Source organism: Schistocerca gregaria, chromosome 1 (genome assembly GCF_023897955.1).
Source record: "Schistocerca gregaria isolate iqSchGreg1 chromosome 1, iqSchGreg1.2, whole genome shotgun sequence".
Taxonomy (NCBI): Eukaryota; Metazoa; Arthropoda; class Insecta; order Orthoptera; family Acrididae; genus Schistocerca; species Schistocerca gregaria.
This window is the reverse complement of record NC_064920.1, coordinates 677,279,612-677,296,596: the sequence shown is the minus strand read 5'-3', so window position 1 is coordinate 677,296,596 and position 16,985 is coordinate 677,279,612. Positions and strand designations below refer to the sequence as shown.

General features: G+C 44.8%; 1 protein-coding gene across 1 annotated transcript in view; it reads left to right on the top strand.

The window, feature by feature from the left end:
- LOC126363134 (CUB and sushi domain-containing protein 3) overlaps nt 1-16,985 on the top strand; it is a 513,579-nt gene that overhangs the window by 392,654 nt on the left and 103,940 nt on the right. Inside the window, exons 4-5 of the mRNA XM_050007939.1 lie at nt 4,931-5,140; nt 15,030-15,125. Coding sequence (XP_049863896.1) covers nt 4,931-5,140; nt 15,030-15,125 — 306 coding nt within the window. The remainder of the gene's footprint in view (nt 1-4,930; nt 5,141-15,029; nt 15,126-16,985) is intronic.

Sequence of the window (16,985 nt, the reverse complement as noted above, 5' to 3'; positions counted from 1 at the left end):
TGATTTCAGATCCATGCCAATCAGCTTACGAGAGTACATAGCAGTGGAAGTTCCGTGCAATGGACATTTGTAGAACGAGACTTCGCAAAAGGCGTGACATAAAACTGCGGGTCTTTAGTAGACTAAACAACACCGATACTCGACGGTATTTGATTGTAAGCGCAAAGTGTGGTCTGGTGAATCGAGATTTTGTCTATTTCCGAATTGTTCAACGCGTTGAGCACACCGACGGCCTAATGAAGCGTTTAACCGGCGGTGTGTGAAGGGCATTCTTTAGACCGGGAATGGTTCCGTGATTTTTTTTTTGCATGGGGGGGGGGGGTTGCTTCGTATGATGAGTTGGGACCACACCTCCAGCTTACAGTGAACATGAACGAGGATCGATTTGAACACTAGCTGTTACCTGCGGCTGCGCTCGCATATCGGTAGCTTTGCTATGATCAGTGATCGTGAATAGGTAAACTGTTGTACGTGCAGTAATCTCAGCTGCCCCCACATGTCTGTCTGTAAGCATAGGTATTGATGCGCGACTCCCTTCGCCTTTCTTTCTGTGGTCCGATTTTGATGAACTAAATCCAATGCGGTGCCCCAAGCTATGCTCTAGTTACCTATGAAAACCACATGATAATTCTTCTAGTAGTTTTGGAGAAGCCTGTTCAAACAGACAAACAGACAGACACGATAGTTTTTCACATTTATTATTAGTATAGATACAAGATTTTCGGCGAACAGTTGTTGCCCCCTTCCTTCTCCACTGTCATGGTTGTATGCTGTGGACACTCCCGTCCTCCAAGACGCCAACAGCCGTGTCCAGAGGGCTGGACGCATACGTTCCTGGTGTGACGAACACTCAGGCGTTCTGTCACACCTCAGCTGGACAACAAATGCACCGGAGCTTAGTCCCACAGAAAATGTCTGCGACTATTAGGAAGTGGGGGAAACGTAGCATTCAACATCCCTGCAGTTTGGTAGCAGTACAGAATCAGAGAATGTCTTCAGCTGGATATGACATACCTGAAAATACTTGCGGACTATTTTCCTCTCCGAATTTACGCCAGCATAAGGCTACAGCGAGAGTTACACGGTATTAACTTGATGTCTCCTGCGGGTGATTTTTTTTTATGGTGTGCTTATCAAAACCTGCCTCTGTAGGGGAGGGAGCTGACACACGCTTGTGTATTGGCACTTGACTCGGCGGTAAACCGGTTCTTATACTGGCGGTGGAAAGTTTTCGCTGCCAGCATTCGGCCGGCAATGAGACGATAGGTGGAGACCCAAAGTACCCGGTCACCAGACTTCGCGCCAGTGTCCTGTATTAAATTCCACACCTCTCCCCAGTCTCTCAGAAAGTGACGGCACGTGACACTGTTGTAGGTGAGCGTCCCCTTGGTGGTATTCAAGAAGAGTAGGCTGCATGTCGGTCCCGGGTATGACCCTCCCCTTTCTTTTATTCGTAACAATACAAACCGTGTACTACACTGTAGAAGCACTCATCACAGTCATCCACATAACACAGGTACACACTTGACATTTGATAACAAGCTAGAGGAAGGCAACGGCAAACCATCTCCTCTAGGACCTATCTTACAACGGCAAAGCGGGATTCCTCCACCTACCCGCTCCGCTTATTCCCTGAGTATGTGACTACTTTAACTTTGTGCTTACGAAGAGATTCTTTGGTATGATGATGTATGCGTACAAACATTAATCTTTAAGCATAGAACTATTCTACATCTTCTCGGGTATTAATGAACCGCTTCAGCTGTATTTAGTCCTTTATTTTTAATTCACTACTGGGTTCCTGGTAGGACTGTTAATATTTTTAAAAATATCGTGAGTCCGATATATCCCTATTTTAAGATATAATTACGGGCTCTCGATATATCGATAAATAGTATGGACATATCGACGGATAAGATGTCGACATACCCGCCTATAACAATATCGGCTGCAAATTGTACATATACTGTCGTGTTTAGAGCTGAGTTTGATTTATTATTAGATATTCTCTGCATCAACGAGCTAGCAGTCTGTCTATCCCCTTTAGAGTAGGAACTGAAAGGAAAGCAATGCACATTCACGCTTGGTGATAACCACTTTGTTAACAATGGTAATTGCATGTTAAGCGACACAATAAAAGGCGCCCGGAAGGATTCGTCGTTCGGTTTAGTCACCTATCAGATTTTCCCAGAACACTTCAACTCGACTTCCCAATTTTTTCATTTCTACAAACTCCAGCGAACTAGCAGTTGTAGTGTCAAAATTGAGTGCTGAAGTTAAACGTTGCAGTTTCTGTTGGTACCGCTCAGCGTCGGTTACGTCAGCTTTTCCCCTCATGCGTCTCCACCCACAGCAAAGAACAATCTTGTCATTTAGATTCTTGTTCATCATTTTCTACAACTGTTTTTGGAGAATTTCGATGAGAAGAAATAACCACTTAGTAGCGTTAATTTTATTTTTAAAGAAATTCGTGTGCTGTTTCTTCACATGGCAAGTCTTGTTATTCCATTCACACCGCGAACCCCCGCAATCTCACTTCTTCTTTGAGCCACCTATACTTCCTTCACACCGTCACAGAAAAAGACTGGACGTGATGCAAGCTCAAAAAGTAGTAAGAGTCCCTCACACAGTGAAAGTAGAATTATGTTCTCATGGTACGAATTAAAAAACGCCTTCAGTCACTATTTCTCGTGTTTTATTCAGTGAACGATGCATTTCGGACCCTGTGGGTCCATCTTCAGGTGTAATTCGTCTTAATACGTGATTTATTTGTTCTCTTGAATGAGATGAAATGCATATTCCTGTCACGAAAAGGTTTGATGTTGGGATACGAACTTCGTAAGTCAGACGCGGAAAACATGCGTGAAATAGTGAAAAATATGAATAGATAAAGCTTACCACATAATCCACGAAAAGCGTTTTTAACGTTTTAGTAACAGTACAAGTTTCTTCCTCCATCGTTTTAAAGCATATCACTTCATTCAAGAGGCACATTAGATGGACCCACAGGGTCCGAATGCATCGTGTACTAAATAAAACACGAAAAATTGTGACTGAAGGCGGTTTTTAATTCGTGCCTCGAGTGTATTCAGTACAGTTACGTTTGAAGACGCAAAATACCCATAAAATTAAATAGAATTATGTTCTATTACAAAATGGCTCTGTGCTCTATGGGACTTAACTTCTGAGGTCATCAGTCCCCTAGAACTTAGAACTACTTAAACCTAACTAACCTACGGCCATCACACACAGCCATGCCCGAGGCAGGATTCGAACCTGCGGTTCCAGACTGTAGCGCCTAGAACCGCTCGGCCATCCCGTCCGGCTATGTCCTATTACAATTTCAAATATTTACCGAAAACTGCGAAAATATATAATATAAAATAAAAATCTCAGCACTGAATATTGCCATTTTGATATCGATGGCCGGCCGTGGTGGTCTCTCGGTTCTAGGCACGCAGTCCGGAACCGTGCGACTGCTACGGTCGCAGGTTCGAATCCTGCCTCGGGCATGGATGTAGTCCCATAGTGCTCAGAGCCATTTTTTGATATCGATGTACATACAAGGAAATGTCACCGATATATACCGGTAATCTTTATATCGATATTTATCACCAGCCCTATTTCGTGGTACTAACAAGGGAACCTCTTCATCGCACCCCCCTCATATTTAGTTATAAGTTGGCACAGTGGATAGGCCTTGAAAAGCTGAACACAGATCAGTCGAGTAAACAAGAAGAAGTAGTGTGGAACTATGAAAAAAATAAGCAAAATATACAAACTGAGTAGTCCATGCGCAAGATAGGCAACATCAAGGATACTGTGAGCCCAGGGGCGTCGTGGTCCCGTGGTTAGTGTGAGCAGCAGCTCCGGAAAGAGAGGTCCTCGGTTCTAGTCTTCCCTTGAGTGAAAATTATACTGTCTTTATTTTCGGAAATTTATGATCTGTCCGTTCGTTCATTGACGTCTCTGTTCACTGTAATAAGTTTAGTGTGTGTTTTGCGACCGCGCCGAAAAACCGTGCGATTAGTAGACGAAAGGACGTGCCTCTCCAATGGGAACCGAAAACATTTGATCGCAATGTCAGAGGTCAACAGATTCCTTACAGTTCGGAAAATATTCATTGACCTTGTTATTGAAGTCGTGAGCCATATTTGTTGGATTCATACTGCCCGCGGGATACATCTCACGTATTTAATGCACTCTCGTCCAAAGTAGCGGACAGTCAACTGCCGCCGTGCGCTGTAGTCGACTGACGACGTATGTTTCGATGTTTGTTTAGGTGTAGCGTCCCCATACTACGGCGCTGTTACCTCGCAGCGGACGGACGGACGGACAGATAATAATTGTCTGAAAACAAAACATTAAACTTTTCAGTCGAGGGAAGATTTGAATCAAGGACCTCTCGTTCCGCAGCTGCTCCCGCTGAGATGTTGCCTATCTTGCTCATGCACTACTCAGTTTGGGTATTTTGCTTCTTTTTCATAGTTTCTTGCAACTTCTTCCTGTTTTCTCGATTCATCTGTGTTCAGTTTTTCAAGGCCTATCCACTGTGCCAACTTATAACTAAATCTGAGGGGGGTGCGATGGGGAAGTTCCCTTGTAAGAGCCACATCTTCGGGCGACCATGCGCACAAGAATAAATTAAGACGGACTGACAACCCTGGGATATCCACTGATTTAATTATTTCTAAAATAAAGGTTTTTTAAATAACCTTCAAAAACGATTACATAAGAATATTACGCACCTGTACGAAGTGTTTCACTCGTTGGTTGGTTGTGTTGAACCAGCGTCTACCCTGCAGCGAACGTATGTTTCACCCAGCTGGTAGCAAAGTGTTTAGCTAACAGCGGTTTTGTTGTCGTGTTGTGCAGGCACCAACATCGCAAAGTGTTTAGCTGACAGCGGTTTTGTTGTCGTGTTGTTCAGGCACCAACATCGCGCTGCGGAGGCCGGCGAACCAGTCGACGACGGTGCGCGGCGGCGCGGCGGGCAACGGCAACGACGGCGAGGCGACGACGGTGCACGACGGCCGGCGCTGCACCGAGACCATGAAGGAGGCGTCGCCCTGGTGGAGCGTCGACCTGCTGCGGCCCTACGCCGTCGGCGTGGTCCGCGTCACGACGCGCGGCTGCTGCGGTCAGTACCCCGCCCGCCACCCACACACTGCACGCTTTCACAGCTGGTCACTGGCAGTTAGGCTGTGTTCTGAGGCATGTTTCTGTACCTAACGTGTTGTCTCCTAAAGCTGCAGACACTAGAAACACTTCATTAGCTGATTTTCAAACCCAAATAAACTCAGAGAGCCGAACTGATTACACGTAATGATGCAATGAAAGGGTCGTGACGTCATACAAACGTCGCCAAAAATCGTGGAGTCGCTCCAGCATTAGTTAAGGAAACTCTACAGCAGACGAGTTGGTGCTAGAGTAAGATTTTCACTCTGCAGCTGAGTGTGCGCCGATACGAAACTTCCTGGGAGATTAAAACTTTGTGCCGGACCGAGACTCGGACTCGGGACCTTTGCCTTTCGCGGGCAAATGCTCTACCAACTGAGCTACCCAAGTAGGACCCACGGCCCGTTCTCACATCTCTACTTCTGTCATTACTTCCAAACTTCGCAGAGATCTGCCAGGAAGTTTCATATTAGTGCACACTCTGCTGCATTCTGGAAACATCCCCCAGGTTGTCGCTAAGCCATGTCTCCGCAGTATCCTTTCTTCCAGGAGTGCTAGTTCTGCATGGTTCGCAGGAGAGCTTCTGCGAAGTTTGGAAAGTAGGAGACGAGGTACTGGTGGAAGTAAAGGAGTGCGGACAGGGCGTGAGTCGTGCTTGGGTAGCTTCAGTTCGTAGCGCAGTTGCCCGCGAAAGGCAAAGGTCCCTAGTTCGCGTCTCGGTCCGGCAGACAGTTTTAATCTCCCAGGAAGTTTCAGAGTTGATTCTGTCTGTCACATTAATTACCAAGCTCCACAACCTGTCATTCGTATTTTCTGTTACAGTTTCTTCTGTTCTTTTTCGTATTCTATGGCATCTCTATACGTTCTAGCATAGTAAAGATTGGAGTTCGATAAAACTATAATACCAGGGACTCGAATTTGGTGATTCCTTGACATCAGGACTTAATGCGCTTACAACTAAAGTCAACAAGGATTTTCAACGAACTATAGGCCTACTTCATACGAAAGGCTTTCTTCTCTCTTTCTTGTTCTTTGACTTTTCCCACCAGAGGTTAGTCGTTTTTCCTTCCAGCAGGCTCCCTTCCTCCAATAGACAGCTGCTAACCGCTTACCGCCCATTGTTCGATCAATATAAAATTTCCATGACAAAATTTAGTTGTTCCCGGGGCTCACATTAACAGTTTCTTACGCCACTTGCCATTGCTCATTCTTTTAACGTCCCCAGACCACTGAAGACTTAATCTCGAGTCTGCTCGTTGTGCAGCGCATCACTACCATTTTTTCCTGTACTTTAGATGTTTTGACCTTATCTTTATGGATGAGCTACAGGTATCTTCTCATAAAATCTAATTTTTAAAATATTAACCATAAAATCTAACTTTTTGCTGCTGCCTTGTTGTCCACGACAATGGTATGTCGAAAGCTAGGAGACTAGAACCTCGCTACCAAATTGCCAGGAAACCAGGTTGGGGGTTGTGACAACGGGCTTGGGCCCAATTCCCTGGAAAAAGTTTCAGGCTGCAAAAGCCGACCAGTATAAACTGGAACTTTTTTTGCCTAAATAGACTGTTGGTTACGGGTGCGCGTCACACACGCAAGTATGTAAATCAGCTAAAGGGTCGGTGACGTCAGTACTCAGTTGACTGTCAAGTTTAAAGTTGCGAGTACAGAAAGGGGGAACGGTAACCTCGTCTCGTATTATCGGTGGACATCAAGTTCTCGCCAAAATCACTAATTTTTTAGTTATACATTTAGTGCTTTTGCATCCTCTTATCCTTCAGTTTATTGTCTGTTTTGTTTTCGAGACGCATTGCACAGATTGGACATGGTCTTGATATTTTGTCAACTAGCATTGACTGAGAAGAGAAACAACTACAATAGTTTTTACAACACCCAAATAAAGAAAGAGCGCAATTAAGAATGTAAATAGCTGAAAAACGGTTTTTAATCAAACTGTTTTCAACAGTGAAAACTAAGGTCTATTAAAGGAGAAAAATAATTTTGAATTTTGGCACTTAGAAAAGAAGATAAAAAGTTAACGTAAAAGGGCTCTATTTACTTTCTTCTGAATATCGTTTGATCTGTTTGTACGTGTATAATTCCTGGAGCACATAAATTTTGATGGGTTGACTCGTTCTGTGTGCTGTGGAAAATTTACCATACGGCTTTCGTCAAGGGCATTAAATATCAATTTTGCTTTGCTCATTAATAACCTCCACTATCATTGCTAGTTCCTTAATGCTGTTAGTATACTCCGACTTTCGTTAGTCTGATGGTTCCTCATAATCTCTCTTTGACCGTTCAGTACTGTGAGAACAAACTTAATTTGGGAGGCTGCGTGTAAAAATGAGACAGTGTTCCGGATAGACGAGTCTCAAGAAAGGAATAATATGCCATAGACTCACTCTCGCTATTGACCCAACCAGGAACTTCTTACTGTCTCTGGCTGCGCAGGTTAAATGCTTTTCACTATCTCTGTATTTGCCAACAAATGGTTTTTCATTGACCTAACGTTTCGTGTTTGTCCCCTCTTCCGTTAGAGCACTATTGCTAAAATTCTTATCTTAATTTCCCTACGAGAGGCTCACTATTCTAGCAGGCTCGCCCGTAGAACGCTCCTAGCCTGTGTATTTGGTTGCCCAGATTTGCAGTAAACCTGTTTTCCGACTGCTGCGAAGTTTCGTAAAACTTCCGAGCAGTGGGTTTCAACTGGTCTTGTGTGGGTAGTATCGCGGTAATTGTACGCAACTCCCGAGCCGGAAAATCGCATGGGAGATGCATGACGAGTCGAATTACTATGCCTTGCAGGCCTTGTAGCAAACGTATGTGACTATCTGCTTCCCCCACACCATGGCAGCGTAATCTAGCACGGTCCAGATCAGTGGCAAATAAAGAATGACACTGCAGTGTGAGGGCAGGGTGGATAGAGGATTTAATAAGAGGTAAAGTGCCCGTAGAAGAGTCACTTGTCACGAAATGTGGATAGAGACAAAAAAATGCACTAGTATGACAAAGCTTTGGAGGGGCTAAAAACTGAAAAGCGTGCGCCGACTTCTTGTTGTTCTTATTTTCTGTCAGAAGACTGATTTGAGGAAGTTCTCTACGCTAGTCTATCCTGTGCCAGCCTCTTCATCACTATGTATGTATTGCAATCTACACTAACGGAAAAAATCACAACACCAAAAAATAATTAATGTAGAGTAATGAAATTTCGGGAATACATTTGTCTAGGTAACATATTTAAGTGATTAACTTTTCAAGATATCACAGGTTAATGTAAGTGCGAGGTAAGCCATTGCAAATGTGAAATGCTGGTTCATTAATAACCGTTGTAAAAGCCAGAATGTTGAATGCAAGCATGCATATGCGCGTGCACCGTGTTGTATAGGTACTGCATGTCACTTTGTGCGACAGAATTCCGTGCCCTGCCCTACTTGGTCGGTCAATATAGGGACGGTTAATGCTGTTTATCGATGACTCTAGAAATGGTTCAAATGGCTCTGAGCACTATGGGACTTAACTGCTGTGGTCATCAGTCCCCTAGAACTTAGAACTACTTAAACCTAACTAACCTAGGGACATCACACACATCCATGCCCGAGGCAGGATTCGAACCTGCGAGCGCAGCGGTCGCGCGGTTCCAGACTGTAGCGCCTAGAACCACTCGGCCACTCTAGAGTTATCGTCCGATGATGTCCCATATGTGTTAGATTGGAGACAGGTCTGATGATCGAGCAGACCAAGGCAACATGTCAATATTCTGTAGAGCATGTTGGGTTACAACAGTGGTACGTGGGCGAGAGTTATTCTGTTGGAAAACACCCCCTGGAATTCTGTCCATGAATGATAGCACAACAGGTCGAATCGCCAGGCTGTCGTACAACTTTGCGGTCAGGGTGCGTGGGATAACCAAGAGAGTGCTCCTGCTGTCATGCGGAATCGTACCCCAGACTATAATTCCAGGTGTACTTCCAGCGTGTCTAGAACGCAGACAGGTTGGTTACAGGGCCTCAAATGGCGTTCTTCTAACCAATACACGGCCATCACTGGCACCGAGACAGAAGCACCTTTCATCAGAAAACACTGAAGACCTCCACTGTGCCCTTCAATGAGCTCTCGCTTGGCACCACTGCAGTCGCAAATAGCGGTGGACCGGGATCAGTGGAACGCACGCTACAGGGCGTCTGGCTCCTAGCTATACTTAAAGTAACCGATTTGTAACAGTTCGTTGTGTCACTGTGGCGCCAGCTGCTGTCCAAATTGTTGCTGCAGATGCACTACGACGCACCAAAAACATACTCCTTACACGATCGTCTTCTCTCTCGGTAGTCCCACGTGACCGTCCGGAGCGTGGTCTTCTTGCGATCGTACATTCTCGTGACCACCGCTGCCAGCAATCATGTACAGTGGCTACATTCCTGTCAAGTCATTCTGCAATATTGCAGAAGCAACATCCAGTTACTCGTAACCCTATTACATGACCTCGTTCAAATTGAAAGGTTGTGATAAAGGCGTCTCTGTCACCTTAAAGGCATCCTTGACTAACATCTGTTCACCACGTCCAACCTCAACGGTATCTAACGCTCAGGGCCGTTGCAGCGTGTATTTTAAGCTAGCCTGATGTGAATTCTCGTAGCAGTGTTACCACCACCATTCTTATTCGACTGGCGTAAAGTTTGAGTAGACATAATTTTTCAGATGTAGAAACACGCCTACCAACTTTCGTTTATGTTGCACAATTCCTTCTTGGTGTTGCGATTTGTTTCCCGTCAGTGTACATACTCTTGAACTTGCTTACTGTAGCCAAGCCTTGGTGTACCCCTACAAATTGCAATGTTTATCGCCCAAGTTTCACTTCCGTACAAGGTGTCAATCCAGACAAAAACTTTCATAACAGACTTCCTGACGCATAAATTTATGGCTATTTTTTAAAATATTTCTGTTTATTCTGTTGTTGTCAGTCTGTATTTCATGTAGTATTGACTTCCATCGTCGTCACTTATTTTTCTCCTTTCACTGTCTCATTTTCTAATCTAATCTCCCCCCTCCTCCCCAGCATTACCTGACTTCATTAGACTATATTACACAACAATTGTTTACTTTTGTTGATTTTCCTCTTCGGCGACTAACATCATATGAAAGTCCGCCGGATCATTTGTAATACGGCAGGGAGAACAAGGTGGCACATAATGTACAGTTTCAGAGGAATTCTAACACACAGAGATCGACAAGAGGTCTAATACCTAATGGGGAAAGGCAGCGACCACTTTCTGCAGCAGTATATCAAATGCAGCGACCTTTGCATTCCATCCGCAATAATGACACTTTGTCAGAGAGTAGACGACGCTCGCTAGCAGGTACGGACTGACATATTAAAGATATTAACTTGTAAATTGATATAAAATGCTCTTCAGCAGCTGCAATTGGTCAAGAAATTATTACGATCAATTTTGTCACTAAATGTGGCGTACAGTTGCATCAGATTGTTCAAAGCGAACGAGTCTGGGATAAAATCCTTCCCTGTCACTGTCGAGAGACCTACTGCCGTCAAGTGACAGCCGCCGTCCTTATCTCATAGAGGGCATCACGTTCGTAAACTTTCTTAAGAAATTAAATTTATCTATAAAAGGTTTCCAGCAAGTTACACTCCGTAAAGGTACCGGATTACAAAAGAATAGGGAATGAAATTGACCATTTACTTTCAGATGCATCATTTTACTATTCGCCTTATGCGATTAAGGGAAATAAGAGATGAGACTTAGGTAAAAGGAATCGAGAATGGTGGTTACCGATCTGAAACCGAGGAGAAGAAGTGTAGACGATATATACCGTCAACTAGATCGAAACAACGTCTAAGTAACGAATACGAAATTTGCAGCCGCTTTTTAATGCTTGTAGCCACTTGGTGAATATTGCTCCTCAGTCTGAGAGCCCACACTGAAAATCTGTGGGAGCCGCGAAACAGACACTGCGGCGACACCACCGCGGGGGCGTCAGCCAGGCTCCGTAGTCTGCTGTCGCCGCAGCCAAGTGCCAGCAGGGACCGGGTGGGCACCACTCAGCCGTGAAGCGCACTTCCGGCGCACGCGGAGCTTCCGCGAACCCCTTCCTCGGCGGTACGCTCCTCTCTCAACGCCTTCTGCCTGTTCCTGGACTTGTAGAAAAGACTGGAATCTTCCTGCCGCAATACCTCATTGCACCTTTGTATGCTGTCTGCGCAACCAATTTGTTCCCTACACAAAATTGCACCTGGAGGACTACGTTTCTGGATAAACTCCGAGAGTAAATTCTAGCTATCTGCTTTAGGTAGTTCGCCGATTGTTGGAAGAGAGGCCTGCTTGCCTCATAACTCCTAAAGATGTTTCGTTGACCCCATGTAATTTTTCTCCTTAGGTCGCGGCTTCTAATATAGCTACTTACACAACTGAAAATAAGTTCGATCACTGAGATGTCTAATATTGTCAGTACAAAAATGTTCACAGTCTTTGATTTAAAAAGAACGATGCCATCTTAGTTATTTGTCCCATAGTCCAGCTGTGTGAAATAACGAAACAGTTATATCTCGCGATGTATACTCACGCTCATAAATTAAGGATAATGCTGATACATGGTGAAACAGCGCTCTGGTGGGCCGTTTGCGGGTTTAAATCACCTCGGGGTGTGACCATGCGGTGCATTTGACTTGCGGTCGTCGCACTGTGACGCTAGCAGCAGTCCACATACGCAGAGGAGTGTTGGCGCAAGTCAGCGAGTACGTGTGCAGACGTTTCCAGACGTCCTAATGCTGTCTGTGTGTTGAAAATGGCTCAAAGAACACATATTGATGACGTTATGAGGGGTAGAACTCAAGGACGACTGGAGGCTGGTCAAACGCAGCAGATCGTAGCACGGGCCCTCCGTGAGCCACAAAGTGTGATCTCAAGATTATGGCAACGATTCCAGCAGACAGGAAAACGTGTCCAGGCGCTACAGTATGGGACGTCCACAGTGTACAACACCACAAAAAGACCAATATCTCACAATCAGTGACCGCAGACAGCTACAGAGTACTGCAGGTAGCCTTGCTCGGGACCTTACCGCAGCCACTGGAACAGTTGTTCCCAGACACACAGTCTACAGACGACTGAACAGACGTGGTTTATTCACCCGGAGACATGCAAGGTGCATTCCACTGACCCCTGCTTACAGAAGAGCCCGTAAAGCCTGGTGTCAAGAACACAGTACATGGTCATTGGAACAGTGGTCCCAGGTTATGTTCACAGACGAGTCCAGGTATAGTCTGAACAATGATTCTCGCCGGATTTTCATCTGACGTGAACCAGGAACCAGATACCAACCCCTTAATGTCCTTGAAAGGGATCTCTATGGACGTCGTGGTTTGATGGTGTGGTGTGAGATTATGATTGGTGCACTTACACCCCTGCATGTCTTTGACAGAGGAACTGTACCAGGTCAGGTGTATCGGGGACGTCATTTTGCACCAGTATGTCCGCATTTTCAGGGGTGCAGTGGGTCCCACCTTCCTTCTGGTGGACGATAAGGCACGGTCACCGAGCTGCCATCGTGGAGGAGTACCTTGCAACAGAAGATATCACGCAAAGGAGTGGCCGACCTGTTCTCCAGACCTAAACCCCATCGATCACGTCTGGAATGCTCTCGCTCGACGTATCGCTGCACGTCTTCAAACCCCTAGGACACTTCAGGAGCTCCGACAGTCTCTGGTGTAAGAATGGGAGGCTATGCCCCAGCAGCTGCTCGACCACCTGATCCAAAGTATGCCATCCCGTTGTGCTTCCTGTGTACGTGTGCATGGTGATCATATCCCATATTGATGTCGGGACACATGCGCGGGAAACAGTGGCGTTTTGTAGCACATGTTATTTCGGGACGGTTTTCTCAACTTATCTCCAATACCGTGGACTTACAAATCTGTGTTGTGTGTGTTCCCTATGTTCCTATGCTATTAGAGCCAGTTTTGTGTTAGTGCCACATTGTGTGGCACCACATTCTGCAGTTATCCTTAATTTATGAGCATGAGCGTAGTATCATCAACACCACGTGAGGGCCAGTAAAAATCCATAAGTGAATGGTGCGATTACTATGTCTGATCAGTAATCACAATATCGAGCACCGCAATTATTATACCTAATAGCAATTTATTTTCTCGAGAATAGGTTGATTCACGTCAAATGTTTCCCGAGGCACTTTTTACATTTACTTCGCATTTAGCTCCAAAACTAATACTTGTGCTTTCCGAAACGAGTTACGTGTCAACTACATCGAGTACCGGGCTAGAATGCTTAATATGGCCACACTTAATAGTTTCTCACTTTCAGAGTAAAACTTTTGCTCTGCAGCGGAGTGTCTGCCGATATGAAACTCTCTAGCAGATTAAACTATGCGCCGGACAGAGTTCGAGTCTCGGTTCGGCACAAATTTTTAACCTCCGTGGTTGCAAAAGATCAAAAGAGACTATTTACATAAATGTATCGTAACTAAGCGGGAAGTCTTTCTATAATGGTAGAGCTGTGGACAGCGGAGGGACAGTCAATGCCATACTGACATCAGAATTCCGGATCAGCGATTTGCTCTGGGTATTCCGTCAGTAGAGGAAAACTTGCAATTTCGGAGGCCGTGCCCCATCTTCGGCTTATCAAATTCCAGTTAGTGGCTCTGTAGCCTTCTTATTCAGCGAAACTGACGTCTGTGGCATGTGTTTGGAGTTCAACTTAAGAGTCAATAAAAGTACACGTATACGATGAAACAAGATCGTAGTAACCACATTTCCCTTGCATATGGGCTCCAACAGCTATAAATGTATGTTTTCTTTGTGTTATCATTCCGTTGATCAACTGTAGTCAAGTAACAACTTCAGTTCCTCTGTCTCTTTTCTTCTTGCTTTCTATTATTTCAGTGCTATTCATCATCATCTCACGAACTTATACTATACTATACTATATAATTGCAGATTTCTGTAATTTTCTGTTCTTCCTTATTGTTTCTATTCACTGTTTTTTAACTTCCAGTTGTGTGAGGTATGGTTGACTCCTTTTTTCAGAAATAACTCGTATTAGTATTGCTGGTCTGTTCTCATTCAATCGGTAGAGATGACCCCAGAAAATGGACTCCCTAAGCGGGCGACAGGTATAGGCTACTTGCTGCCTCGCTCCCCTCCGCTAAGAGAAAAAATAGTGATCTTTGTCAATTAACTTCTTATAGCCTGCCCCGACTTACAGTCAGGCATGTCAACAGTCTGAAGAAATCCAATGCAACTAATGCAAATTGACTAGCAGCAGCGCATCCAGAGCTAGTAAAATCCAAAACACTAAACGTGTGCCGCTGTTCTCCTTGCAACTGAAAATGCAGATGCTTCTCGGTTCTAAGAACTTCCAGTAGCGCTGCCCCAACAATATGCGTTGAATTTCCTCGTGTTACCAATCAATGTGTTCGCAAGTAATTGAATATTACCTACCTGACAGCAAAATAAAATTTTCCGGTCTCTCTCAGTTAAGAACATTGTAGGTAGTAGGTAGCTGTAATAGTGTATTTAGTTATTAATGAACACATTTTTTATAGTTTTGAGTTTTATTTTTTTAAGAAAATGTTTTCAGTTTCTTTCACTCTCCCACTTCTATGAAATTAATTCTGCTCCCCTCTGGTACAGATCCTGGATACGCTCTTGCGTCAAAATGTTTGAACATTGACTTTTCCATTATCGCTGATATTATCTGTCTATTTGGATAGGCTCCACGCTATTTTTTCAGTTTCCAGCGTTAATTTTTTAACTTATGTGGACTGAGTCTTAATTATTTGGTTGTCTTCAATCACTGAAAACAGTTTGTTGTTTACAGGCCACCAACCACTAAAGGACATCGAAATCCGTGTGGGGAACTCCAGCACGGATCTACAGAGGAATCCTTTGTGCGCCTGGTTTCCGGGAACTATTGGTGAGTAAACACGATCTCAACAGCACGTAAACATCAGAACTTGCTAATTTTGTAGAAAGATTATACTGTTGTACTTCGAAAACTGTTGGGTTGGACAATTCAAAGCAGTGAGTGGCTATGCGCAGAAGTATTGTTTCAAGCGAGACGTTCCAATCGAAAGCATTATTCTGTAATCGTATAATAGTTACAATACGCTCTGAAGCAGGATAACAGTTCACTATTTAACGCCTTTCCTTACTTTCAGCAATCGTGACAGTTATTAATGATAACGATACTGCAGAACATTACCACAATACCTGGAAAATTCAAGTATACGTAACTGAAAGAAATTTATTACTGCGTGTCTCATAGCTTGTGGCGAAGCGTTACGGCTTCATTAAGACATGACGCAACGTAGTGTCGTTGGCATTAGGCATCCTGGATGAAGCCCAGCTTTCTCTTACAGCAGGTAGATTTTATTGCAGGAAACACTTAACAACTTACAATATCGCAAGTCAGTGCCCACTATGCTCGTGCAGTGAGTCTTGCTTCTTTTTATTTAATGGAGTACTTATTAACACTTTGAGCGCCATGTCAATAATATTACGTTGCCTTCAGAGTTGGCGAGAATGACATGCCCATAATACGCGATCCTGTCACACTAATGTAACCACTACCTATGCTTCGACGTTAACACGCAATAACCACTAACAGGCGTCATATGACAGTACTAAGCGGTGGTGCGTATTAAAGCGTGTACCGGGCACGTAGAACAGTAGTTCATTCGTGGTCATAATGCGGAAATGGAGCAATTTAACTGGCATCGAAAAGGGCATGATCATTGGATTTGGGAAAACGTTTGCGGAACCACTACGTCTGTAAACTATTCGTGTGCTGCCGTTGCTTGAAGTATAGCAGGCATGGCAAAAAGGTGCTATCCAAACCCGGCGCCGAGGCAACGCTCCGTAGTTGACAGGGGGACCGACGGCTGCGGTGATGTGAACGGGTGAACAGACGTGGAACTGTTGAGCGACTGACAGCCCAGATGAACCATGGGGCTACGAACTGTGTCTCCTCAGCGACTGACCTGCGAACGTTGCTGTGTATGGGCCTCTGCAGCAGTCGCCTGGTCCATGCACCCATGCTGACCTCAGTTATTAATTGGACGTCCACTGAGTGGTGATAGGTGGACTTTTCAAATGAACCACATTTTGTGCCCTATCGGACATACGGCCGTCGTCGAGTACAGCGTGAAACCTCTTAAAGCAAACAACCTGGCAGCAATCGTCGGAATTGTCCAGAGCGGAAGAGGGAGCGTTATGGTATGCATAATGTTTTCGCGTCATTCCCTGGGTGATCTCAACGGGAAGGCACAGTAGATCAAAACAATTATGTGTCTTCCCTTAGGGACCATGGCGACTCCTACATGCAGTTTGTTTTCCCTTGGCTCGACGGCATCTATCAGTAAGACAACGCAACGTTGTACGCGTGTGATGCTAAAAGCACCAGTATGAGATTACGACTCTCATATGACCACCACATTACCCGGATTGAAACACACTCGAGAATCTGTGGGACCACCTCAATCGGACTGTTGTGGCCTCAAACAAGCTGGCCACGGCATTGGATTCGGCAGTGTCCACATCCGTCTCTGTACCCTCCAGAACCTCATGGCCTCTCTTCCTGCTTGTCTTACAGCGGTCCTACCTGCAAAATGTGGTTATTCAGGCATTTAACAGGTGGTCACAGTAATGTAACTGCTTACTGTATTACGGTCTTGGCACTCCTCACTACTACGCTGTACCCAAAAGCTACTAGCATCGCGTACTTTCCAACATTGAACGCAACATGATATTAGGCGAGTGGCACTCAAAGTGTAAA